The 22,660-nt window shown below is 37.9% G+C and overlaps 1 protein-coding gene across 1 annotated transcript; it reads right to left on the reverse strand.

The window, feature by feature from the left end:
• Positions 1-5,304: 5,304 nt before the first annotated feature.
• On the reverse strand, positions 5,305-22,645 carry RCHY1 (ring finger and CHY zinc finger domain containing 1). Its single transcript, XM_068975349.1, is given in 11 exon segments — positions 5,305-5,887; positions 8,882-9,002; positions 9,919-9,945; positions 10,037-10,095; positions 10,205-10,249; positions 12,178-12,256; positions 20,547-20,558; positions 20,560-20,660; positions 20,894-20,909; positions 20,911-21,011; positions 22,556-22,645. Coding segments are annotated over 11 exon segments (780 nt in total). The 3' UTR covers positions 5,305-5,758.
• Between the last annotated feature and the right edge of the window lie 15 nt (positions 22,646-22,660).

Raw genomic sequence — 22,660 nt, forward strand, 5'->3', positions numbered from 1 at the left:
TGAGTTTTCCAAATTGGCTGGCATATTGAGTGCAGCACTTTCACAGCATCATCTTTCAGGATTTGAAACAGCTCAACTGGAATTCCATCACCTCCACTAGCTTTGTTCATAGTGATGCTTTCTAAGGGCTTCTTGACTTCACATTCCAGGATGTCTCGCTCTAGATGAGTGATCACACCATCGTGATTATCTGGGTCATGAAGACCTTTTTTGTATAGTTCTGTGTATTCCTGCCACCTCTTCTTAATATCTTCTGCTTCTGTTAGGTCCAGACCATTTCTGTCCTTTATGGACCCCATCTTTGCATGAAATGTTCCCTTGGTATCTCTAATTTTCTTGTAGAGATCTCTAGTCTTTCCCTTTCTGTTCGTTTCCTCTATTTCTTTGCATTGATCACTGAAGGCTTTCTTATCTCTTCTTGCTGTTCTTTGGAACTCTGCATTTAGATGCTTGTATCTTTCCTTTTCTCCTTTGCTTTTCATCTCTCTTCTTTTCACAGCTATTTGTAAGGCCTCCCCAGACAGCCATTTTTCTTTTTTGCATTTCTTTTCCATGGGGATGGTCTTGATCCCTGTCTCCTGTACAATGTCATGAACCTCATTCCATAGTTCACCAGGCACTCTATCTATCAGATCTAGACCCTTAAATCTATTTCTCACTTCCACTGTATAATCATAAGGGATTTGATTTAGGTCATACCTGAATGGTCTAGTGGTTTTCCCTACTTTCTTCAATTTGAGTCTGAATTTGGCAATAAGGAGTTCATGATCTGAGCCACAGTCAGCTCCTGGTCTTGTTTTTGTTGACTGTATATAGCTTCTCCATCTTTGGCTGCAAAGAATATAATCAATCTGATTTCGGTGTTGACCACCTGGTGATATCCATGTGTAGAGTCTTCTCTTGTGTTGTAGGAAGCATTACTATGACCAAAGCTAGTGGAAGTGACAGAATTCCAGCTAAGCTATTTAAAATCCTAAAATATGCTGCTGTTACAGTACTGCATGCATTGTTAGCAAACTTGGAAAATTCAGCAGTGGCCACAGGACTGGAAAAGGTCAATTTTCATCCCAAGCCAAATGGGGAAATGCCAAAGAATGTTCAAACTATCACACAGTTGCTCTTTCTACCAGTTAACAAGGTTATGCTCAAAATCCTTCAAGCTAGGCTCAGCAGTATGTTTACCAAGAACTTCCAGATGTATAAGCTGTGTTTAGAAAAGGCAGAGGAACCAGAGATTAAATTGCCAACATTTGCTGGATCATGGAATAAGCAAGGGAGTTTAAGAAAAACATCTACTTCTGCTTCATTGACTGTGCCAAAGCCTTTGGCTGTATAGATCACAACAAACTGTGGAAAATTCTTAAAGAGATGGGAATACCAGACCACCTTACCTGTCTCCTGAGAAACCTATATGCAGATCAAGAATAAACAGAACCAGATAAGGAACAACTGACTGGTTCAAAACTGGGAAAGGAGTAAGACAAGGCTATATGCTGTCAGCCTGCTTATTTCACTTGTAGGCAAAGTACATTATATGAAATGCTGGGCTGGGTCAATCACAGGCTGAAATCAAGATTGCAGGGAGAAATATCAATAACCTCAGCTATATAGATGATCCCACTCTAATAGTAGAAAGAGGAACTAAAGAGCTTCTTGATGAGGGTGAAAGAGGAGAGTTAAAAAGCTGTCTTAAAACTCAACATTCAAAATAACTAAGATTTGGGCTTCCCTGGTGGCTCAGCTGGTAAAGAATCCACCTGCAATGCAGGAGACCTGGGTTCACTCCCTGGCTTGGGAAGATCCCCTGGAGGAGGGCTACCCACTCCATTATTATGGCCTGGAGAATTCCATGGACTGTACAGTTCATGGGGTTGCAGAGTCTGACACAACTTAGAGACTTTCACTTTCATATGGCATCAGGTCCCACCAATTTATGGCAAATAGAGGAGGAAAGAGTAAAAGCAGTGACATTTCATTTTCTCGGGCTCCAAAATCACTGTGAATGGTGACTGCAGACATGAAATTAAAAGACACCTGCTCCTTTGAAAGAAAGCTGTAACAAACCTAGACAGTGTATTAAAAAGCAGAGATATCACTTTGTAAACAAAGGTATGGAGAGTCAAAGCTACGGTCTTCCCAGTAGTCATGTATGGATGTCAGAATTGGACCATAATAGAAGGCTGAGTGCTGAAGAATTGATGCTTTTGAACTGTGGTGCTGGAGAAGCCTCTTGAGAGTCCCTTGGACTGCAAGATCAAACCAGTCAATCCTAAAGACAATCAGTCCTGAATATTCATTGGAAGGGCTGAAGCTGAAGCTCCTGTACTTTGGCCACCTGATGCAAAGAGCTGACTCATTGGAAAAGACCCTGATGCTGGGAAAGATTGAAGGCAAAAGGAGAAACAGGTGGCAGAGGATGAAATGGTTAGACAGCATCACTGACTCAATGGACATGAATTTGAGCGAACTCCAAGAGAAAGTGGAGGACAGAAGAGTCTGCGTGCTGCAATCCACTGGGTCACAAAGAGTTGGACACAAAGATTGAATAACTTACAAGATAGGATGTTGGCTCTTTACTACTTGCATTTATTTTGGTTTACAACCAAAATTTTCTAATTAAAAGAAAATTAAATATGTGTACAATATGAAAATAGGTTTTAGAAAAAAAACTGAGTTCAAAATTAAAATCTATGACACCATAAACAACAGTACTACTGCAAACATGAACTGAAGTTAATATCATACAGAAATCCATATACAAGTTAAGAAGACTAGAAACTGCAAGAGCTATTTTTAACAACTTGATACACATTTTATCAATGACAAAAGGGGCCAACAAGCTTCTATGCACCAAGAAATTCATAAACATATTGAGTTATTGGTATTTAAATTAATATAATACATACAAATTCTGCAGCATGGTATTCTTATTTTCAGGACAAATACTTCTACTATACACAAGATCAGACTAGGCATTTAACATTCATTCCTACAAGCTTTCTAAAGTCTCTATGAACAAGAAAAGAATGAAGTTATCCATTAGAAAACATTAACAGTAGTAATCTCTGAAAAATTATTTTTTTTAACCTTCTTTTCCTCTTTCCTACAATTTCCTACAATATAGCTATTTTTGAATCAGGACAAGCCAAAACATATTTTTAAGATTTTTCATTTTAAGTATCACATACTGAACACTAAGGGATTTCTGCTTGTCAATGAGAACTGTTGAAGGATTTTAAGCACTGAATTGACAAACCCTTGAAGAAACCAAAGGCATTTGAAAATTGCTTCATGCATATGACTGGATGTCATAAACAAGCTTTTACATATCAATTCTGCATTATTTCAGACAAATACGGATTCTGAACTGAAGATATAACTAATCAGATTTAGAGTTAAAAAAAGACATCTAAAAATGAAGGTCTATCAACTCAGGAGTTCCTCCATGACTTAGCTATCAAGAATAGTTCAGCAAAATGGAAGTTCGAATTAAAGGCAGCATGATACAGGAGGTTTGAGGTAATAGACTTGGACCTGATTCCCAGCTCTAACACTGAGTACCTTTCACTAACTCAAGCATTTCAGCTCTGAACTTCAGCTTTCTCATCCATAGGATGAAGACAACACGTACCCTACAGAATTATCATGACGATTAATGCTAATGCATAAGACTTGTAAACAGCAGATGTTCAAATCAGAGCTTTGTTACTATTACATACTCACTGCTACTCAAACAGCAGGGGTTAAGACTCCATCTTCCAATGCAGGGGGCACAGGTTTGACCCCTGGTCAGCGAACAAAGGTCTCATATGCTCCAAGGTGTAGCCAAAAAAATTTTTTAAATCCATATGATTTAAGTAAGTTTAGCAGATTAGATAACAGAAATAAAAAGTAACACAACTGGAAAACTAAGTTTTCCTTATCTGTACATTGACTTGTAATACCTAACATGATAGCCCATTACTGGTTTGTTATACAGGTCTAAGCAGACACCTTCTCCACTGACAAGATAGTCTTGTGATTTCAAGTTATCTTTCTCTTCATGGTACAGAGGAGACCATTACAAATGAAAACTTCCCTTATAAATCTACCTTTCCCTTAAAAACCTTAACTTCTATTGCGTTTTCAGAGCTTCCACACAGCTCTTTCACAAAAATAATCAGATCAAAATAATCTTTATGCCAAAAAGGCATATTCTGTGATGGCGTATAATAGATCACCCAACTTAGTGCCTTAAAAAGGAAAAATAAAAAAATATATCCCATTCCTTCCCCAAATCAAGATCAGCACTCATGCTCTGCCCAGGCCAAGGAAATGGACCAAGGGAGAGAAGACAAGAAAAGCAGACAATATAGAATAAAGATCTGGGCCCAAAACCAGAAATCAATGCTGCTGCCTTAGCCAGGCAAAGAGATTTCAACAAAAGAAATAAATGTATGAGAAATCTTAGCATTTTTAAGAGACCATTTTCCTTATACACAGGAGATTCAACTAGATCAAAGTTGGAAACATAATTGGTGCTTAATAAAATACCTGTCAATTGATATATACACATTTTACTTCCTATCTCAAGCATTTTATAAACAAGACTAAGTAGATACTGGTGTAAAAAAGTTCATTTCAGTTGCTCAGTCGTGTCTAACTCTGCAACTTTTTTCCCACGAACAGTATGAAAAGGCAAAAAAAAAGTTCAGGGTCAAGTATTTTTGTGTACCATGTTTCTGAATTAAGAGGTATATTTAATTCCATCACGAGTCCCTGAAAAAGTTACATTCTATGCCACTTTGACTCATCCACACCTACTTTCAAGCACTGAGAAGAAAGAACCCATCCCATTCACAACAAAGGTAACCACTGCATACATAAGAAAAACAAGGAAACAGCTAGTCAAGTATGAGGAACATTAGAATCTGAGGGCAGGAGCTTTCATCTCTACTGTTCACTGCTGTCTCTATATTGTCTAGAAGCATACTCAGCACATAACAGGTGCTCACTAAATACTTGCTGACTGAATGAATAAATTATTCTTTGCAAAAATAATTATGGGCAACTGAAACAATTTTTTTCAATGTTGTCTTAAGGCTTAGAAGAGTTCTGTTATTTTACATTTTTCCCAATTACTCTTATGGAAGAATACCTCAAAACAAAGAAAAGTGGATTTCTTTTACATCATTAGACTATAATGCTCTGAACCAAAAATAAACAGCATTGGAAAAAACTTTCTATAAAATACTATTTCAATATATTTTTATTAGCAGTTATTACATCAAAATTCAAATTTACAGGATCCAAAGGACTGTCTTAAAAATTCTAGAGTATATGTAATTAGATTTTAACAGTAAGATAGAACATATCCTCATTACAGCACAGCCCTTAAAGAGTCAAGGATAATACTGAGAATTAAGTACAGTTCTATCAAGAACTAGAAATTAATTCTGTATGCAGTGTCACTTAAAACAAAGTTCCAAGAAGTATAAGAAGTCTATGGATGTGAATTTCAGTGGCAAACATCACTGACTTCCAAACAACTGACACCAAAGAAAGCTCCAATCAAAACACAAGCATGGTGCCTCTCGTTCAATGTAGAGCTATAATAATTCTATAAAGAGACCCTGAATCCTTAAGTCTTATAATATGCTTTTCTGCTCTGAAATTAATACAAAACACATCAACTCTAATGCATAGATTGTGACGCATTATGACAAAAAGATAGCCTTTTTCTATCAGAAAATCCTTATTTTTCCGCAATATAGGCTGTTCATTGCTGATCTATTGAAATTTTATATCTTCCAGCCTGAGTGGTATTGTAGGATTCACAAATATTACACTTCATGCCTAATATATGGAACTGAACTGTAGATCTTCCATTGCAATCATTGCAGAGAATCTGAAAAGAGATGAATTAAGTAAATTAAACCTTATTAACAGAAAGTGGTACTGTCTGTTCAAAATAATTTTTCAAAAATCATACTGAAGAGGTATCTTCCTGGCAGTCCAGTGGTTAAGATTTTGCCTTCTGATGCAGGGGGTGCAGGTTAGATCCCTGGTCAAGGAACTAAGATCCCATATGCCTCACAGCCAAATAAAACCAAAACATAAAACAGAAGCAATGTTGTAACCAACTCAATGAAGACCTTAAAACTGGTCCACATCAAAAAATCATTTAAAAAAACCATACTGAAGATGTGAAAACATACATATATAAGTCTAAATATTTCCATAAATAGAATACCTTTTATTTGTTCACTGGAAATTCTAAGAGGCTATTAAGGTAGCTCTAAATTTAGAAATGGGAAATAGACGGGGAAACAGTGGAAACAGGGTCAGACTTTATTTTTCTGGGCTCCAAAATCACTACAGATGGTGACTGCAGCCTGGAAATTAAAAGACACTTACTCCTTGGAAGAAAAGTTATGACCAACCTAGATAGCATATTCAAAAGCAGAGACATTACTTTGCCAACAAAGGTCCGTCTAGTCAAGGCTATGGTTTTTCCAGTGGTCATGTATGGATGTGAGAGTTGGACTGTGAAGAAAGCTGAGCACCAAAGAATTGATGCTTCTGAAGTGTGGTGTTGGAGAAGACTCTTGAGGGTCCCTTGAACTGCAAGGAGATCCAACCAGTCCATTCTGAAGATCAGCACTGGGATTTCTTTGGAAGGAATGATGCTAAAGCTGAAACTCCAGTACTTTGGCCACCTCATGTGAAGAGTTGACTCATTGGAAAAGACTTTGATGCTGGGAGGGATTGGGGGCAGGAGAAGAAGGGGACGACAGAGGATGAGATGGCTGGATGGCATCACCGACTCGATGGACGTGAGTCTGAATGAACTCCGGGAGTTGGTGATGGACAGGGAGGCCTGGCGTGCTGCGATTCATGGGGTCACAGAGTCGGACACGACTGAGTGACTGAACTGAACTGAACTGAACTGAAATTTAGAAAATGAAAATGTGGATTTGCACTAAGTCTTATTTTAAAAGTTCCCAAATAGCATAAATAGTACTAGTACAAAAATTAACAGAGGAATAATCAGATCAACACTTAAAAACAATAATTTTATTATTTTTCACTGACAATCTTAGTCAACAATTTTTTTAGATATTTATAATATTTTTGCTTGTTAATATATTAAGTTCCTGGTCTTAGATGCCTCAAGAATGAATTAAAGTTCAAAAGAGTACTTTCTAAAGTTGAACAAAGAAAAGCTTTTGGTTCGTCCCTAAAATGACAGTAAGATGCCACTTAGGAATTAGTCTCTTCTCATACTGAGATCTTGAAAAATTAAAAAGGGTATTAACACAAAAACAAATCAATACATTATTATGTAAGAAAAGTATTAACTTTAGAAAAGCCACACCATAGTAAGTAGAAAACATACAAATTTTCTCTAAATTATAATTTGGAAAGTAACTTTTTCTTTTTCCTTTAGAGATTTTTCTTTGGACCATTTTTAAAGCCTTTATTGAATCTGTTACAATATTGTTTATGTTTTGGTTTTCTGGCCATGAGGAATATGGGATCTCAGTTCCTCAACCAGGGACTGACCCTGCACCCCCTGGTGCTGCTGCTACTGATGCTAAGTCGCTTCAGTCGTGTCTGACTCTGTGTGACCCCATAGACGGCAGCCCACCAGGCTCCTCCATCCATGCGATTTTCCAGGCAAGAGTACTGGAGTGAGTTGCCATTTCTTTCTCCAATGCATGAAAGGAAAAGTGAAAGTGAAGTCGCTCAGTCATGTCTGACTCTTCCCGACCCCTTGCACTGGAAGGCAAAGTCTTAACCACTGGATCGCCTGGGAAATCCTCCTGAAAATTAATTAAGAATATGATCTAAATGGAGAAGGTACTCACTGCCTAGACTGAGAGGATTAAGGAATGACTGCTAATGGTTACAGAGTTTCCTTTCAGGGTGGAGAAAATATTTTAAAATTGATGGTGGTTATATCTTCAAGAATACACTAAAAGTCACTAAACTGTCTGTCCAATTTAGATGGACGAGTTGTACGGTATGCGAATTATATCCCAATAGAGCTGTTGCTTTAAAAAATGATCTAAACAGAATACAGCAGGCTATAGCCTCTAGTAAAACACAACACAACTATCAGTATTACAAAAATGATCTTTCATCGACCTAACAATTATCCACACAAATTATGAAATGCTCCAGTATAAATTACACAGAAAGTGATTTTTATTTGGCTTTGTTAAGGGGTTTTTATCTTTTTGTGTAGAAATATCTGAACTGAAGATTTTTGAAAATTTTTATGTCCAAAAATTATTAAAGCACCAGAAAGCTGTCTACTTTCCAATTCTAATCTGTAAATGAATATGCTATGCTGAGACTAGACAGCAGCACATCTCAATTAATGGAGAAAAGATGATCATTCTCCATAAGACTAAAGGCACAGAAATACTTCTTACATTTCAGACTGCAGGCTAAGACCAAATTAAAAAGTCTTAGAATAAAAAGCAAACATTAAAAACCAAAAAGCAATCTTCAAAAAAAAAAGTAAACATGTTTGCCTTAAATAAAATTTAAAATAATTAAAACATAATCAAAATAAAATAGCAGACCAATAATCTACCTCTACTCAGTTATTATCAATTGACTCTGTTAAGTAATAAGTAAATAATTTAGAATGAAGTTTCTGCCTGCCATCTAGTGTTGGCAAGTACTGCACAAAGATATTCTTAGATTTTCTTTTTTCCTCTGAGTTCAGAATAACTAAAATTTAAAGGTTATTTGGTTCCTCCCATTAATCATCACAGTGACATCTATGCTGAAATAGTACTTTTTAGACAGATTTGAGCAAAAGGACAAAAATAAACACGAGCATCAGCAAGCAACCTGAAAAGTCTTTTTAGGCATTGATTCTACTCACATCCACAGTCATGTTCTGATATTCTGAGGGCATAGGAGTCTGTGCTACCTCATCATCCAGTTGTCTCCAGTGCCTACTCATATCTAAAGCAGAGTGCATACACAATGGACATCTGTAGCCTCTAGGAGAGATATAAAAGAGTTATTTTCCCAGTATTAAATGGAGAGTATATCAACTCGCGCTAACTGGTATATAAACCATCTAAAACAAGCATTATTCTATACTTCAAGACCATCTCACAAACCTTTTCATTTAAATCCTGTATCATAGGGTATTTTTTAAACCTACTTCTTTTTCCTCAGTTCTATAAAATGGAGAGGAATTTCTTAATATTCTTTGTAGAATATACGCAATATATTTTAAAAACCAATTAAACTGCTTTTTAGCTAAACAGCCTCAATTTCTTAATATATTCAGGCAAAGAAGAGATTATATTCCTTAAAAATTATTCAGATTTTCTAAAAATTCTGAAAATGTTCCCTTTTATCTGGCTCTTAAATTAAAATTTCTGCTCATCAGTCTGCAGGACCAAAATACATTTACACAATTTCCTCTAACTATCTGCATCTCACTTTAGCATCCTTTCCCCACAACAAAATTAGCATTAGATAAATCTTGGTATGAGTTTTGGATTTTTTTGCAGCTCATCATAGTGGACTAATACAACAGCTAATAATTTTGGGCAACATGTCTCAGCATTTTTATTTTTACAATGGTATGACTGTCTCAGCAGACACCAAGCTCCCCAATTAGTAGCCAGGGAATGAAAGGTATCTGTCTCAAACTGCAAATGAGATATGACATAATAGAAACATGAGGACTAAGGCAAAGTCCAGTGTTTCTCTCCCAACATGCTTTGCCCAATTTAACAGTACTCATCTACCCTACCCATCTCAGGAAATATCCACCATATCCAAATATGGTATAAGTAACTGGGAGTCTTTTCCATTCCCTTCCCCACTCGCCTGCAAAAAAAACAAAAAACAAAAACAGACATATTACATTAACAATTTTTTATAATCCCATCAAACACTTACTCTTTCAACATGCCTTCATAACACATTCTGAAAGAAAATATAACATTATTTTAATAAAGCAAAAAGTATCTCCACCATTTCCAAACATTTTAGAGGAAAAAAAACAAAGTTGCTTTACTTATGTAAAAGATGTCCACATGGCAAGACGCGAGCAACAATACGAGATGTGTGAATGTCCTGTAAAAGCAAATAAAGTTGGTGGTTAATTACATGAATACAATATAAATACCCAGTATTTTAAATTCAAAAGGGGCTATTTCCAAAGCAAAAAATATTTTAAGCTCACCTCCAAACATATTGGACAATCCTGCCGGGAAACATTTTCAATACACTGTTTAAAAGCAAAATTAAAATTACCAAAAGCTTAACTAGATGTTAATTATATAACCACAGCATTAATAACAAAAAAACAAAGGAAACAATACCAACTTACTAAATGTAATAATGAACATTAATATGTTTCTTATATGTCAGACAAGAACTGAACAGTTAACTCTCACAACTATTTCAGGCTTTACACATTACCTGAAACAATAAAATTGCCTAATACATCTTAATTATTCAAATTATTTTCATTTTACAGATAAATAATAATAGTTCATATTAAAGAGATTTTACTACATGCCATATGTCAAGTTCATTACCTGTTATTCTCAATTAATTTCCACAACACTGAAACACATACAATTATTTACCCCATTTTACAGATGAGGTATTTGAGGCCTGTGCATGCATTCAAGTGTGCTCAGTCATGTCCAAGGCTTTGTAACTCCATGGACTGTGGCCCACCAGGCTCCTCTGTCCATAAAATTTTCCAGGCAAGAATACCGGAGTAGGTTGCCATTTCCTTCTCCAGGGGATCTTCCTGACCCAGGGATTGAACCCACATCTCGAGCACTGGCAGGCGGGTTCTCTACCACTGCACAACCTGGGAAATCCCTTTGAGATCTAGAGAAGCTAAATAACTCCCCAAATTACATGCTATCAAGAAATGGAAATACATGTGTGCTCCTGAGTTCTTAACTTGACAAGACAAGGTCTGACTAGGTGTGAAGAGGTAAGAGAAAGCATCAAGCCATAAATGATACCCAGGCTTTTTAGCAAACACCTGAGTAGATGATACCACCACTTACTAACAGAGACAATAAAAAAATAACCGAGAAACAAAACAAAAATACCACAAGAGAAACTGAGTATATAGTTTTCTAAAGACAACACAGCATATCTAACGGCAACACAGCATAGTTAATCAGCCTAAACTCAAGTCTGTAAAACCAGATCCAATCTTTTACCATCTCCTACAGTCTATTAATAAAGTACTTAAAGCCAGGACTAAAATCCTCAGGAGTCGTCTTCATTCAGCCCCCATTCTCTCTCCCTTACACTTGTCACTGTATTCCCTATTGTCATTATTCACCTCAGTTTCTCTTCCTACCTCAGTATTTTAGGCTAGCTAGGATCTAGCAGGGCTTCCCTCGTGGCTCAGCTGGTAAAGAATCTGCCTGCAATGCGGGAGACCCAGGTTTGATTCCTGGGTCGGGAAGATCCCCTGGAGAAGGAAATGGCAACCCACTCCAGTATTCTTGCCTGGGAAATCCCACAGACAGAGCTGGGCAGGCTAACAGTCCATGGGAACACAGAGTAGGACACAACTGTGTGACTAATTTTCACTTTTTCATTATCTAGTATCTTTTTAAAAACACCCTCATCAGATTCTCCATTCTCTCAATTCTTGGATAGAATCAGTACTATAAGCGATAGCTTATTAGATTTTCTCCTAAATAATAAAAAATAATTTTTAAAAGACCTAAGACCATGATATAAATAGGTCAAGCGATAGGTCAAAATTCTACATCCAAGTTAAAAATATTTTTATTGAAAAGGAATACTGAATTATCTAGGAATGCTATATTAACAAAAGGTTACACTGCTCTGTATTTCTCCTGTACCATACATTTCAAAAGCTATTCTCAAAACCAGTTCCAATGATAAGAATCCACAGGCTAATTTAGAGGCTGTCTACGTTATACTAATAACTGATATTAAGTATTCTTACACCCTATAGAGAAGAAAAGGGAACTGTACATCAAATATTCTAAGGTCTGTACTTTAGAACATTTACTTAATACTGCTTAAAAATAAAAAGCAACATGACAATATCTCAGTAACATCTGAAAGTTAGCATGCTTTTAAACAAATTAGGATTTTAGCTGTTTTCAAATATAATACTTTTTAAATCATACAAACTGAAGTACGTACCTTGTGCTTCCCTTGGAGATTTATTGCAAGGCATAAGTTACATTTCAAACAGTGGAAATAATCTTCCTTTGGACCAATTCTAAAAAAATAATGTGAAAACAAAAGATTACATATGTTTTTATTACATAGTTACTCATTATATATAAGTTCAGATTCACTATAAACAAAGTTCAAACCACACTGAAGAATATGAGGTGAATCCCTACCTCCCCAACATCACTCCCCAAATGCAAGCACTACAAACAGAATGGTCTCTATCTTTCCAAGTATTTTTTTCTTCTATAAAACTGCATACACACATACATACAGATACACACGCTTTGAGTTTTATTTTTTACACAAATGGATTCTATCCTGTTTTGCAACTTCTTCACTTAACAGTATTCCTTGGAGAGTACTCTATGTAAGAACATACAGAACCACTTTATTCTTCTTCAAAGTTACATAATATTAAATGATATGGATATATCTTAATTTTTTAATATTCTTTTATTGATAAAACTTACTATCTTTAGCCAATGCAATGATACAATAAATACCTCTTACAGATACCAGTCAACTAACTACATATTGATGATTTTTCACAAAATTCCTAGAAGTGGAACTGTAGGGTCAGAGGGCAGTGCATCATCAGTTCTGATACTATCAAACTGACCTCCAAAGACAGTACTGATTTATACTCCCCCCAATGTGTAACAGCACCCATGTTCCCCACACCCTAGCCAACACTGGTTACCTATATGACAAATAAAAACATCACTTTAATTTGAATTTCTCAAATGATGATACACAGAGCATATTTTACTATTTATGAGCCATTTGGACTTCTCTTGTGGACTGTCTGTTCACGTGCTCGGTTCATTTTTCTTAATAGGGTATTTGTCTTTTATAATTTTAAAGAAGCTCTTTAACTCAAGTATATACTTGATTTACAATATTATATTAGTTTCAAGGATGTAGCATAGTGATTCAGTATTTTTATACATTAGACTCCATTTAAAATTATTGCAAAATAATGGCTACTGTTTCCCTGTGCTGCACCACCTGGGAAGCACGCTGTGCTTCCTTATGGCAACTCACTATAGTCAGTCCTGTCCAATTCTTTGTGACCCCATGGACTATAGCCCACCAGGCTCCTCTGCCCACGGAATTTTCCAGGCAAAAATACTGGAGAGGGTTGCCATTTCCTACTCAGAGGATCTTCCCAACCCAGGGATCGAACCCACGTCTCTTGCATCTCCTGCACTGGCAAGAGGATTATTTACCACTTAGCACCACCTGGGAAGCACAATATATTCTTGCAGCTTATCTATTTCCTAGATAGTAGCTGGTATCTCTTAATCCCGTACCTCTATATCTTGCCCTCTCTGCTTCTCTCTCCCCACTAGTATCCACTAGTTTGTTTTCTATAACTAAGCCTGTTTATATTTTGTTATATATATTCACTAATTTTTTTAAAAAGATCCCACATATAAGTGATAATATACAGCATTTGTCTCTGTGAGTTTCTTCACTAAGCATAATACTCTTTAGGTCCACCCACAATACTGAAAATGGCAGAATTTCATTCTTTACTATGCTGAGTAATATTCCAGAGTATGTGTGAGAGAGAAGACAGTGTGTGTGTGTACACATCTTCTTTATTCATCTGTTGGTGAACACTTGCTTCGCTTCCATATATTGGCTACTGTAAATGATGCTATTATAACTCCTGAACAAATGTACCTTTTTGATTTAGTGTTTTCACTTTTTTTGGATATGTACACAAGAGTGGGGGCTTCCCAGGTGGCACAGGAGTAAAGAATCTGCCTGCCAAGGAAGGAGACACAAGAGACTCGGGTTCAATCCCTGGGTCAGGAAGATCCCCTAGAGAAGGAAATGGCAACCCATCCTACCTGGAAAATCCCATGGACAGAGGAGCCTGGCAGGCTAGAGTCCATGGGGTTGCAGAGTCGAACAAGACTGAGCACGCAAGTGCACACACACACATAGCACCCCAAGAATGGAACTACACATGGTATCATATGGTACTTCTACTTTTAGTTTTTTGAGGAACCTAATTAAAGGAGTTCTTTATATATGCTGGCTTCCCTGGTGGCTCAGATGGTAAAGAATCCATGTGCAATGCAGGAGACCTGGGTTTGACCCGGGGTCAGGAAAATCCCCTAGAGGAGGGCATGGCAACCCACTCCAGTATTCTTGCCTGGAGAATCCCATGGACACAGGAGCTGTGTGGGCTACAGTCCATGGGGTCACAGAGAGTCAGACACAACTGAGAGCAACACTTTTATACATCCTGGATATTAATCTTTTTCAGTTGTATATATTAAAATTACTTTTTTGGTATGTCAACTATCTTTTTTATATCTTTTATCATATTTTCATTTTAATTCCTAGGTAATAAAAAGATGATATTTTAATTAATGGCTTATGCTTCTGCCCCTTTTTTATTATTAATATTTTTATTCATTTTTGAAGGATAATTGCTTTATATAATTTTGCTGTTTTCTGTCAAACCTCAACATGAATCAGCCACAAGTATACATATGTCCCCTCCCTTTTGAACCTCCATCCCAACTCCTTCCCCATCCCACCACTCTAGGTTGATACAGAGCCCCTATTTGAGTTTCTTCAGCCATATAGCCAATTCTCATTGCTACCTATTTCACATATGTAATTAAGTTTTCATGTTATTCTTTCCATACATCTTACCCTCTCCCCATGTCCATACGTCTACTCTCTATGTCTGTTTCTCCACTGTTGCCCTGTAAATAAATTGTTCATTACCATTTTTCTAGACTCCATATATATCCATTGCAATATGGTATTTTCTCTTTCTGACTCACTTCACTCTGTGTAATAGGTTCTAGGTTCATCCACCTCATTAGGACTCAAATGCGTTCCTTTTATGGCTGAATAATATTCCATTATCATTATCTGAGCTGACTGTGGCTCAGATCATGAACTCCTTATTGCCAAATTCAGACTTAAATTGAACAAAGTAGGGAAAACAGCTAGACCATTCAGGTATAACCTAAATCAAATCCCTTATGATTATACAGTAGAAGTGAGAAATAGATTTAAGGGCCTAGATCTGATAGAGTGCCTGATGAACTATGGAATGAGGTTCATGACATTGTACAGGAGACAGGGATCAAGACCATCCACATGGAAAAGAAATGCAAAAAAGCAAAATGGCTGTCTGGGGAGGCCTTACAAATAGCTGTGAAAAGAAGAGAAGCAAAAAGCAAAGGAGAAAAGGAAAGATATAAGCATCTGAATGGAGAGTTCCAAATAATAGCAAGAAGAGATAAGAAAGCCTTCTTCAGCAATCAATGCAAAGAAATAGAGGAAAACAACAGAATGGAAGAGACTAGAGACCTCTTCAAGAAAATTAGAGACACCAAGGGAATATTTCATGCAAAGATGGGTTTGATAAAGGACAGAAATGGTATGGACCTAACAGAAGCAGAAGATATTAAGAAGAGGTGGCAAGAATACATAGAAGAACTATACAAAAAAGATCTTCACGACCAAGATAATCACGATGGTGTGGTCACTCACCTAGAGCCAGACATCCTGGAATGTGAAGTCAAGTGGCCCTTAGAAAGCATCACTACAAGCAAAGCTAGTGGAGGTGATGGAATTCCAGTTGAGCTATTTCAAATCCTGAAGATGATGCTGTGAAAGTGCTGCACTCAATATGCCAGCAAATTTGGAAAACTCAGCAGTGGCCAAAGGACTGGAAAAGGTCAGTTTTCATTCCAATCCCAAAGAAAGGCAATGGCAAAGAATGTTCAAACTTCCACACAATTGCACTCATCTCACACGCTAGTAAAGAAATGCTCAAAATTCTCCAAGCCAGGCTTCAGCAATACGTGAACCATGAACTTCCAGATGTTCAAGCTGGTTTTAGAAAAGGCAGAGGAACCAGAGATCAAAATGCCAACATCTGCTGGATCATGGAAAAAGCAAGAGAGTTCCAGAAAAATATCGATTTCTGCTTTATTGACTATGCCAAACCTTTGACTGTGTGGATCACAATAAACTGTGGAAAATTCTGAAAGAGATGGGAATACCAGACCACCTCACCTGCCTCTTGACAAACCTATATGCAGGTCAGGAAGCAACAGTTAGAACTGGACATGGAACAACAGACTGGTTCCAAATAGGAAAAGGAGTACATCAAGGCTGTATATTGTCACCCTGCTTATTTAACTTAGATGCAGAGTACATCATGAGAAACGCTGGGCTGGAAGAAGCACAAGCTGGAATCAAGATTGCCAGGAGAAATATCAATAACCTCAGATATGCAGATGACACCACCCTGATGGCAGAAAAGTGAAGAGGAACTCAAAAGCCTCTTGATGAAAGTGAAAGTGGAGAGTGAAAAAGTTGGTTTAAAGCTCAACATTCAGAAAACGAAGATCATGGCCTCTGGTCCCATCACTCCACGGGAAATAGACAGGGAAACCGTGGAAACAGTGTCAGACTTTATTTTTTGGGGCTCCAAAATCACTGCAGATGGTGATTGCAGCCATGAAATTAAAAGACACTTACTCCTTGGAAGGAAAGTTATGACCAACCTAGACAGCATATTCAAAAGCAGAGACATTACTTTGCAAACAAAGTTCCGTCTAGTCAAGGCTATGTTTTTCCCAGTGGTCATGTATGGATGTGAGACTTGGACTGTGAAGAAGGCTGAGTGCCGAAGAATTGATGCTTTTGAAGTGTGGTGTTGGAGAAGACTCTTGAGAGTCCCTTGGACTGCAAGGAGATCCAACCAGTCCATTCTGAAGGAGATCAGCCCTGGGATTTCTTTGGAGGGACTGATGCTGAAGCTGAAACTCCAGTACCTTGGCCACTTCATGCGAAGAGTTGACTCACTGGAAAAGACTCTGATGCTGGGAGGGATTGGGGGCAGAAGAAGGGGACGACAGAGGATGAGATGGCTGGATGGCATCACGGACTCGACGGACATGAGTCTGAGTGAACTTTGGGAGTTGGTGATGGACATGGAGGCCTGGCGTGCTGCAATTCATGGGGTCGCAAAGAGTCGGACACGACTGACTGACTGACTGAACTGAACTGAATATTCCACTGTGTATATGTACCACAACTTCCTTATCCATGCATCTGTCGATAGACATCTACGTTGCTTCCATGTTCTAGCTACTGTAAATAGTGCTGCAATGAACAATGGGATACATGTGTCTTTTTCATTTTTGGTTTCCTCGGGTATGCCTCTTATTTTGAAAAAACTTTTGAAACCCATTGCTCATATACATACTCTCCTATATACTTCTAATACTATGGCTTATAATTTTTATATTTTTCTTTCATCAATTTGAAATCCACTACGTATAGTAAAGGAGAGACTGCTAGTTGTCCCCAAACTTCTCTTATTCTCTTCCTGCACAATATTAGCTGGGCACAAGGCTGTACTGAATAAAAACTACTTCCCAACTTCCCTGGAAGCGTGAACAGAAGACACAAATGAAATTCTGTCTTGTGCCCCTTGGAGAAAAGGGTGTACCTTCCCTTCACCTATTTCCCCCTTTCCACTGACAAGAATATGAGTTCTTTTAAATTGTGTAGACAAGGAAGCATCTTATGGATGCTGCTGCTGCTAAGTCACTTCAGTCGTGTCCGACTCTGTGCGACCCCACTGACGACAGCCCACCAGGCTCCCCAGTCCCTGGGATTCTCCAGGCAAGAACACTGGAGTGGGTTGCCATTTCCTTCTCCAGTGCATGAAAGTGAAAGTGAAGTCGTGTCCCCATGGACTGCAGCCTTCCAGGCTCCTCTGTCCATGGGATTTTCCAGGCAGATTACTGGAGTGGGGTGCCATTGCCTTCTCCAATCTTATGGATAGCAGGGCAAAAATAAGATAAACCTGGGCTTTGTTTAACTACATGGTTCAGACTTTTCCCTGAGAAACATATATGTCTTTTTTGAGCCACTTGTTATTTAGCATTTCTGTTACAACATGCTAAAACCACATTCTAATGAATACAAAGAATTTTAGTAATCAATTTTTTGTTTCCCAAATGGATAATCAGTTATCTTAGTACCTGTTCTCCTGATCTGAAATGCCATTTTTGCTATAAATTCGTATGTTAAATATGTGAATGTGTGTGCACACACACACAGTTTCTCCCTTTATTGTCTATTCTTATACAAAGAATATACCTTTTAAATAACTCTCACTTTGTCATGTTTTGGTTATGTGGAAAGGCAATCCCCTTGTTCTTCCTTTTCAAAATCTGCTCAGCTCTGTATATTTTCTCTTTCAGATGAAATTTACAATCAGTCTGTCCAATTCGACAGGTAAAACCCCTGCAGGAGACTCCACTGCTGCCCAAGACAGAATAACAGACAAGAGACTGGATCTACCCTCTTACCTAAAACTACCACCACACAACCCAAACAAAACATATGAAACAAGTTTCACTGAACACCAAGCAATGAAAGACAGTGACCTGCGAGATACAGGAAACAAATTAGGGGAGCCCTAAAACTGCCCTAGTTTACTGCCTAGAGCACTTTCAGGCAGTAGGACAAGTTGGAGGAACAAAAGCAGAGCCAAAAAGACTTGCTGATGGAGAAGATGAGCTGAGAGTCGAAGCAACCCAAGATTGTTGCAGCTCACAGGACAGAGCACCAGAGAGGACAGAGCTGCACGGGGGAGCCCCTCGAGTATTTAGCAGGATACACATCAGCTCATGCATGTGAAGAAACCCCCCAAGACCAGGGAGAGAACCATTCAAGAGAATTAGAAGGAACAGTGTTCAGCACTCAGATACGGTCAGTATCAGTGTTTACTCCCTTTAGCCGGACTGGAAAACCTTAGAATTCATTGGGTACTGGGCTGATTACTCAGGAAGGTACTGCCTCGGTGGTAAGGAATAATTACTCCTGGAATAAGCACACCTCCAGATCCATCTAACAAATTATAAAAGCAAGTCCCAAAAGTATCAAACTGTTCAAAGTAACTTAACTATATCCCAAAATAAAGGTCAAGAAGATTAGCAGGAATATGAAAAGTTCCCAACAAGGTAAAAATCACAATGTCTGGTATCCAACAATGACCAGTCACCCAAAAGACAGGAAAATCAACTAAAAAAATAACTGAACAATCAAAATCAATCCAAACTGACACAGAGGTTAGAATTAACAGAGAAGAACATGAAACCAATTATTATTACTACATTTCATGTGTTCAAAGAGGAAAGTGAAAGTGTACTCGCTCAGTCGTGTCCTCCGACTCTTTGCGACCCGTGGACTGTAGCCCACCAAGCTCCTCTGTCCATGGGATTCTCCAGGCAAGAATACTGGAGTGGGCTGTCATTTCCTTCTACAAATGTAAAAAATTTTAAAAAGACCCAAGTCAAATTTCTAGACATAAAAACTAGAAAAGGGGGTTTGCTTATGATTGTCACATCTTTTGGTATATTTGTTATCCTTCCTTAAAAACACCTTAAGGGACGTCCCTGGTGATCCGGTGGTTAAGTCTCCAGGCTTCCAACATAAGGGGCACAAGTTCAATTCCTGGTCAGGGAGCTAAGATCTCACATGGCACAGCCAAAAAACAAACACTACATAAAAATGAAAAGTGATTTAAAATTCTCCAATAGAAACAAGGAGAAAGGACTGACATAGGACACTTGGAGCTCCAACACTGGTTAACATTCTAATTCTTAAAAACGGTGGTTTGATGTATTAGTATACTTTAAAACATACATTTGTTACATATAAGCTTCTGGACGTAACACTTTAGGATTTTTAGAAAGAAAAAAATTTCTATATACCAACATGTCAACAGCAGCTTGTCAGTGGGTGGCTGGACTAAAGACTATTTTATTTTCATTCTTTCTACTTTCCTGTATTATCCAATTCTTAAGCCTATACTGATTTTATCAAAACTTTTGATAAATTTTTAAAATAATTTTCAAAAAGGAAAAATCTACCCTAATTTTTTACCTTAGCGTCCTACAAGCCACTTCATATAAAAGCATAATTTCTACCCCAAATTTAAAATTTAAATAAACACACAATTGTTGATGGGCTAAATGATGAAGGCATGAAGAAATTTTTAGGGCAATGGAAATTTTTTTTTAACCTTGATTTGTGATGATGGTTAGGGTTAGGAGATATATTTGTCAAAGTTACTGAACTGAACATTTAACATTAATGCATCCCATAAGATGTAATTCTGAAAGTCCTCTGTCCATGGAATTCTTCAGGCAAGAATACTGGTGTGGGTAGTAGCCATTCCCGATATAATTATATTCCAGCAAGGTGATTTTAAAAAAAATTATTATTGCTAAGATATATTAGAAATAAAAAGAACATTTTACATACAGTACCTACAAATTCCAGTTTTCACAATGATACTGTTTCTTGTCTTTGTCAAACAGATGGCATACACTGCAATAATATTCTCCAAACAATGTGCTACATTCCTCACAAGTCTGTTGTGCCTAAAAAAACAAAAAGTAACTAAAAATATACAATTTGCCAAAACGTTTTGAATTACTAATTTAAATGTCCAGATTTTTTCTTAATGTACATGCAGTTTTATCTTTACATGTTTTCCTACATTTAAACCCAAGACACTGCATATTTTAAGAGCTATTGCAATATTCTTTATTAACTTTTTAAAACCACCTTAGTACACGTTTTAAAAAAATAGAAATATGTAATAAAATCTTACACGCTGAATTTTTTCAGTTTATGCACTGCACCTCCTTTACTTTAAAGCGATCTAGCTGACGATCTTCATTGTTATCATGACACAATCGGCAAGAATAAAGCTTGTCACAGCAAGGTGCCTAATCCCCAGGTGAGGGAAAAAAAAAAGGTATAAGAAGCAAGACAAGGCAAGTTTGAAATAATGCAAAAAGAAATTTCTTTCTTTCTCCTCCTCCTGGAACAAGGTCAAAGATTATAACCAATGGATCATTTGGTAAACTGATAACTATACATAACATTTCACTGTTTTCCCATCAACATCTGGGTCTCTATCAAGTTGAACACAACCTTGCAGTTCCAAACAAGAATTATGAAAGACGGCCATCCCTAAACTGAAAAGTTAATCTCACAATACCCTAAACTCATTCTCAGCATTAAGTAGCACGCAGGCAATTTCTACTTAAGACATTCCAGATAAATTCATTTACCAACTTTAACGGTGAAGCATTAAATACTATAATGATTATATTTTAGTCCACTTAAGTTTACCACACATCAACTCTGTGTCTTAAAGTTTGGAGGACACAATAAACGTAAAAGACAGTCCCTGTTTTCAAGATTGGCAAAGACTGCCAGTTGTCCAAGACAAGAAAGTCGACTCTCTCCTTCTTCCTGGACACATGACTGCCCAGCTATACTACTGTTTCCTTGCTGTTACTTGTGGTCAAATGACTTAAGTTCTTAGCAACAGAATACGCACAGAATAAAATCAGTGCCTCTCCTGGGCGTACGTATTAAGAAGCTAGGCATGCCTCTTCCCCCGCGCTCCCTTCTCCCTTTCCACCAGATGAAACCTGGACATGGCAGCAGCCCAGTTGATGACTATATGCCCTAAAACATGGTTAACAACACAATAGAGAAAATCTGTCCAAGGAGTGGTCATGTGAAACAGCCTCATTACCAAACTAGATCATTCATTCACCTTGAATTGTGAGGTGAGGAGAAATAAACTTTTATTCTTTAACTCACATTACTACTGGGTCTTTTTGTTACAGCAACTTAGCTTTACCCTAACTAGTACCTCAAAAAGTCTCTAGGCCAGGAAGCTAACCTTATATTATACCTTCCAGTACACTGTGAACTTTAAGATCCACTCATTCCTGAAGACTTCCTATGCCATGACTTACCATAACATAGTTCATTCCTTCCGCTTACGTTTTCTGCCTGGCAGACTTAGGCCTACTCACGCTAAAATGAAGCTGGCAAGCTATAAAACTTATTTACTATACGAGATCAAAGTGTATTCCGAGTCTCCACTCGCTTACCCGCCTTCCATTATTTCATCACACACCTGAAAGTGATCCTGGGAAAAGCCAGCACAGGCCCGGGGCTACCTCTGTCTACTTCCAGCACCAAAACACTAAATAAATGAACCCCCTGATAAGGTAACCGATGGGCAAGGCCAGGTTTTTGCCAACCAACAACTTGCTTGCAAACTACAACACAAAGGTGGAGCCAGTGGTCGCCTTGACAAAACATGCTCTTTACGGCAAGAAGCCAGTCAGAGGTGAAGTTTTCCTGACAACAGCATAGCCCGACAATAAACTTAAGCCCAAGCTTCACGTCCCGGCCCACTCCACCCCCAGCCCGGCGGGAGCGCTTAAGAGCCCAGTGAAATCGTCACCTTCAGGAGACATCCCCTCTCATAATGCTCGCAGCCCCGCCGCCTTTGGGCTTGCCCGCGGGCGCCATCTTCCAGCGTCGAGGAAGCCATCGCCTCCACCTCCCC

This window comes from Capricornis sumatraensis, chromosome 7 (genome assembly GCF_032405125.1).
Source record: "Capricornis sumatraensis isolate serow.1 chromosome 7, serow.2, whole genome shotgun sequence".
NCBI lineage: Eukaryota > Metazoa > Chordata > Mammalia > Artiodactyla > Bovidae > Capricornis > Capricornis sumatraensis.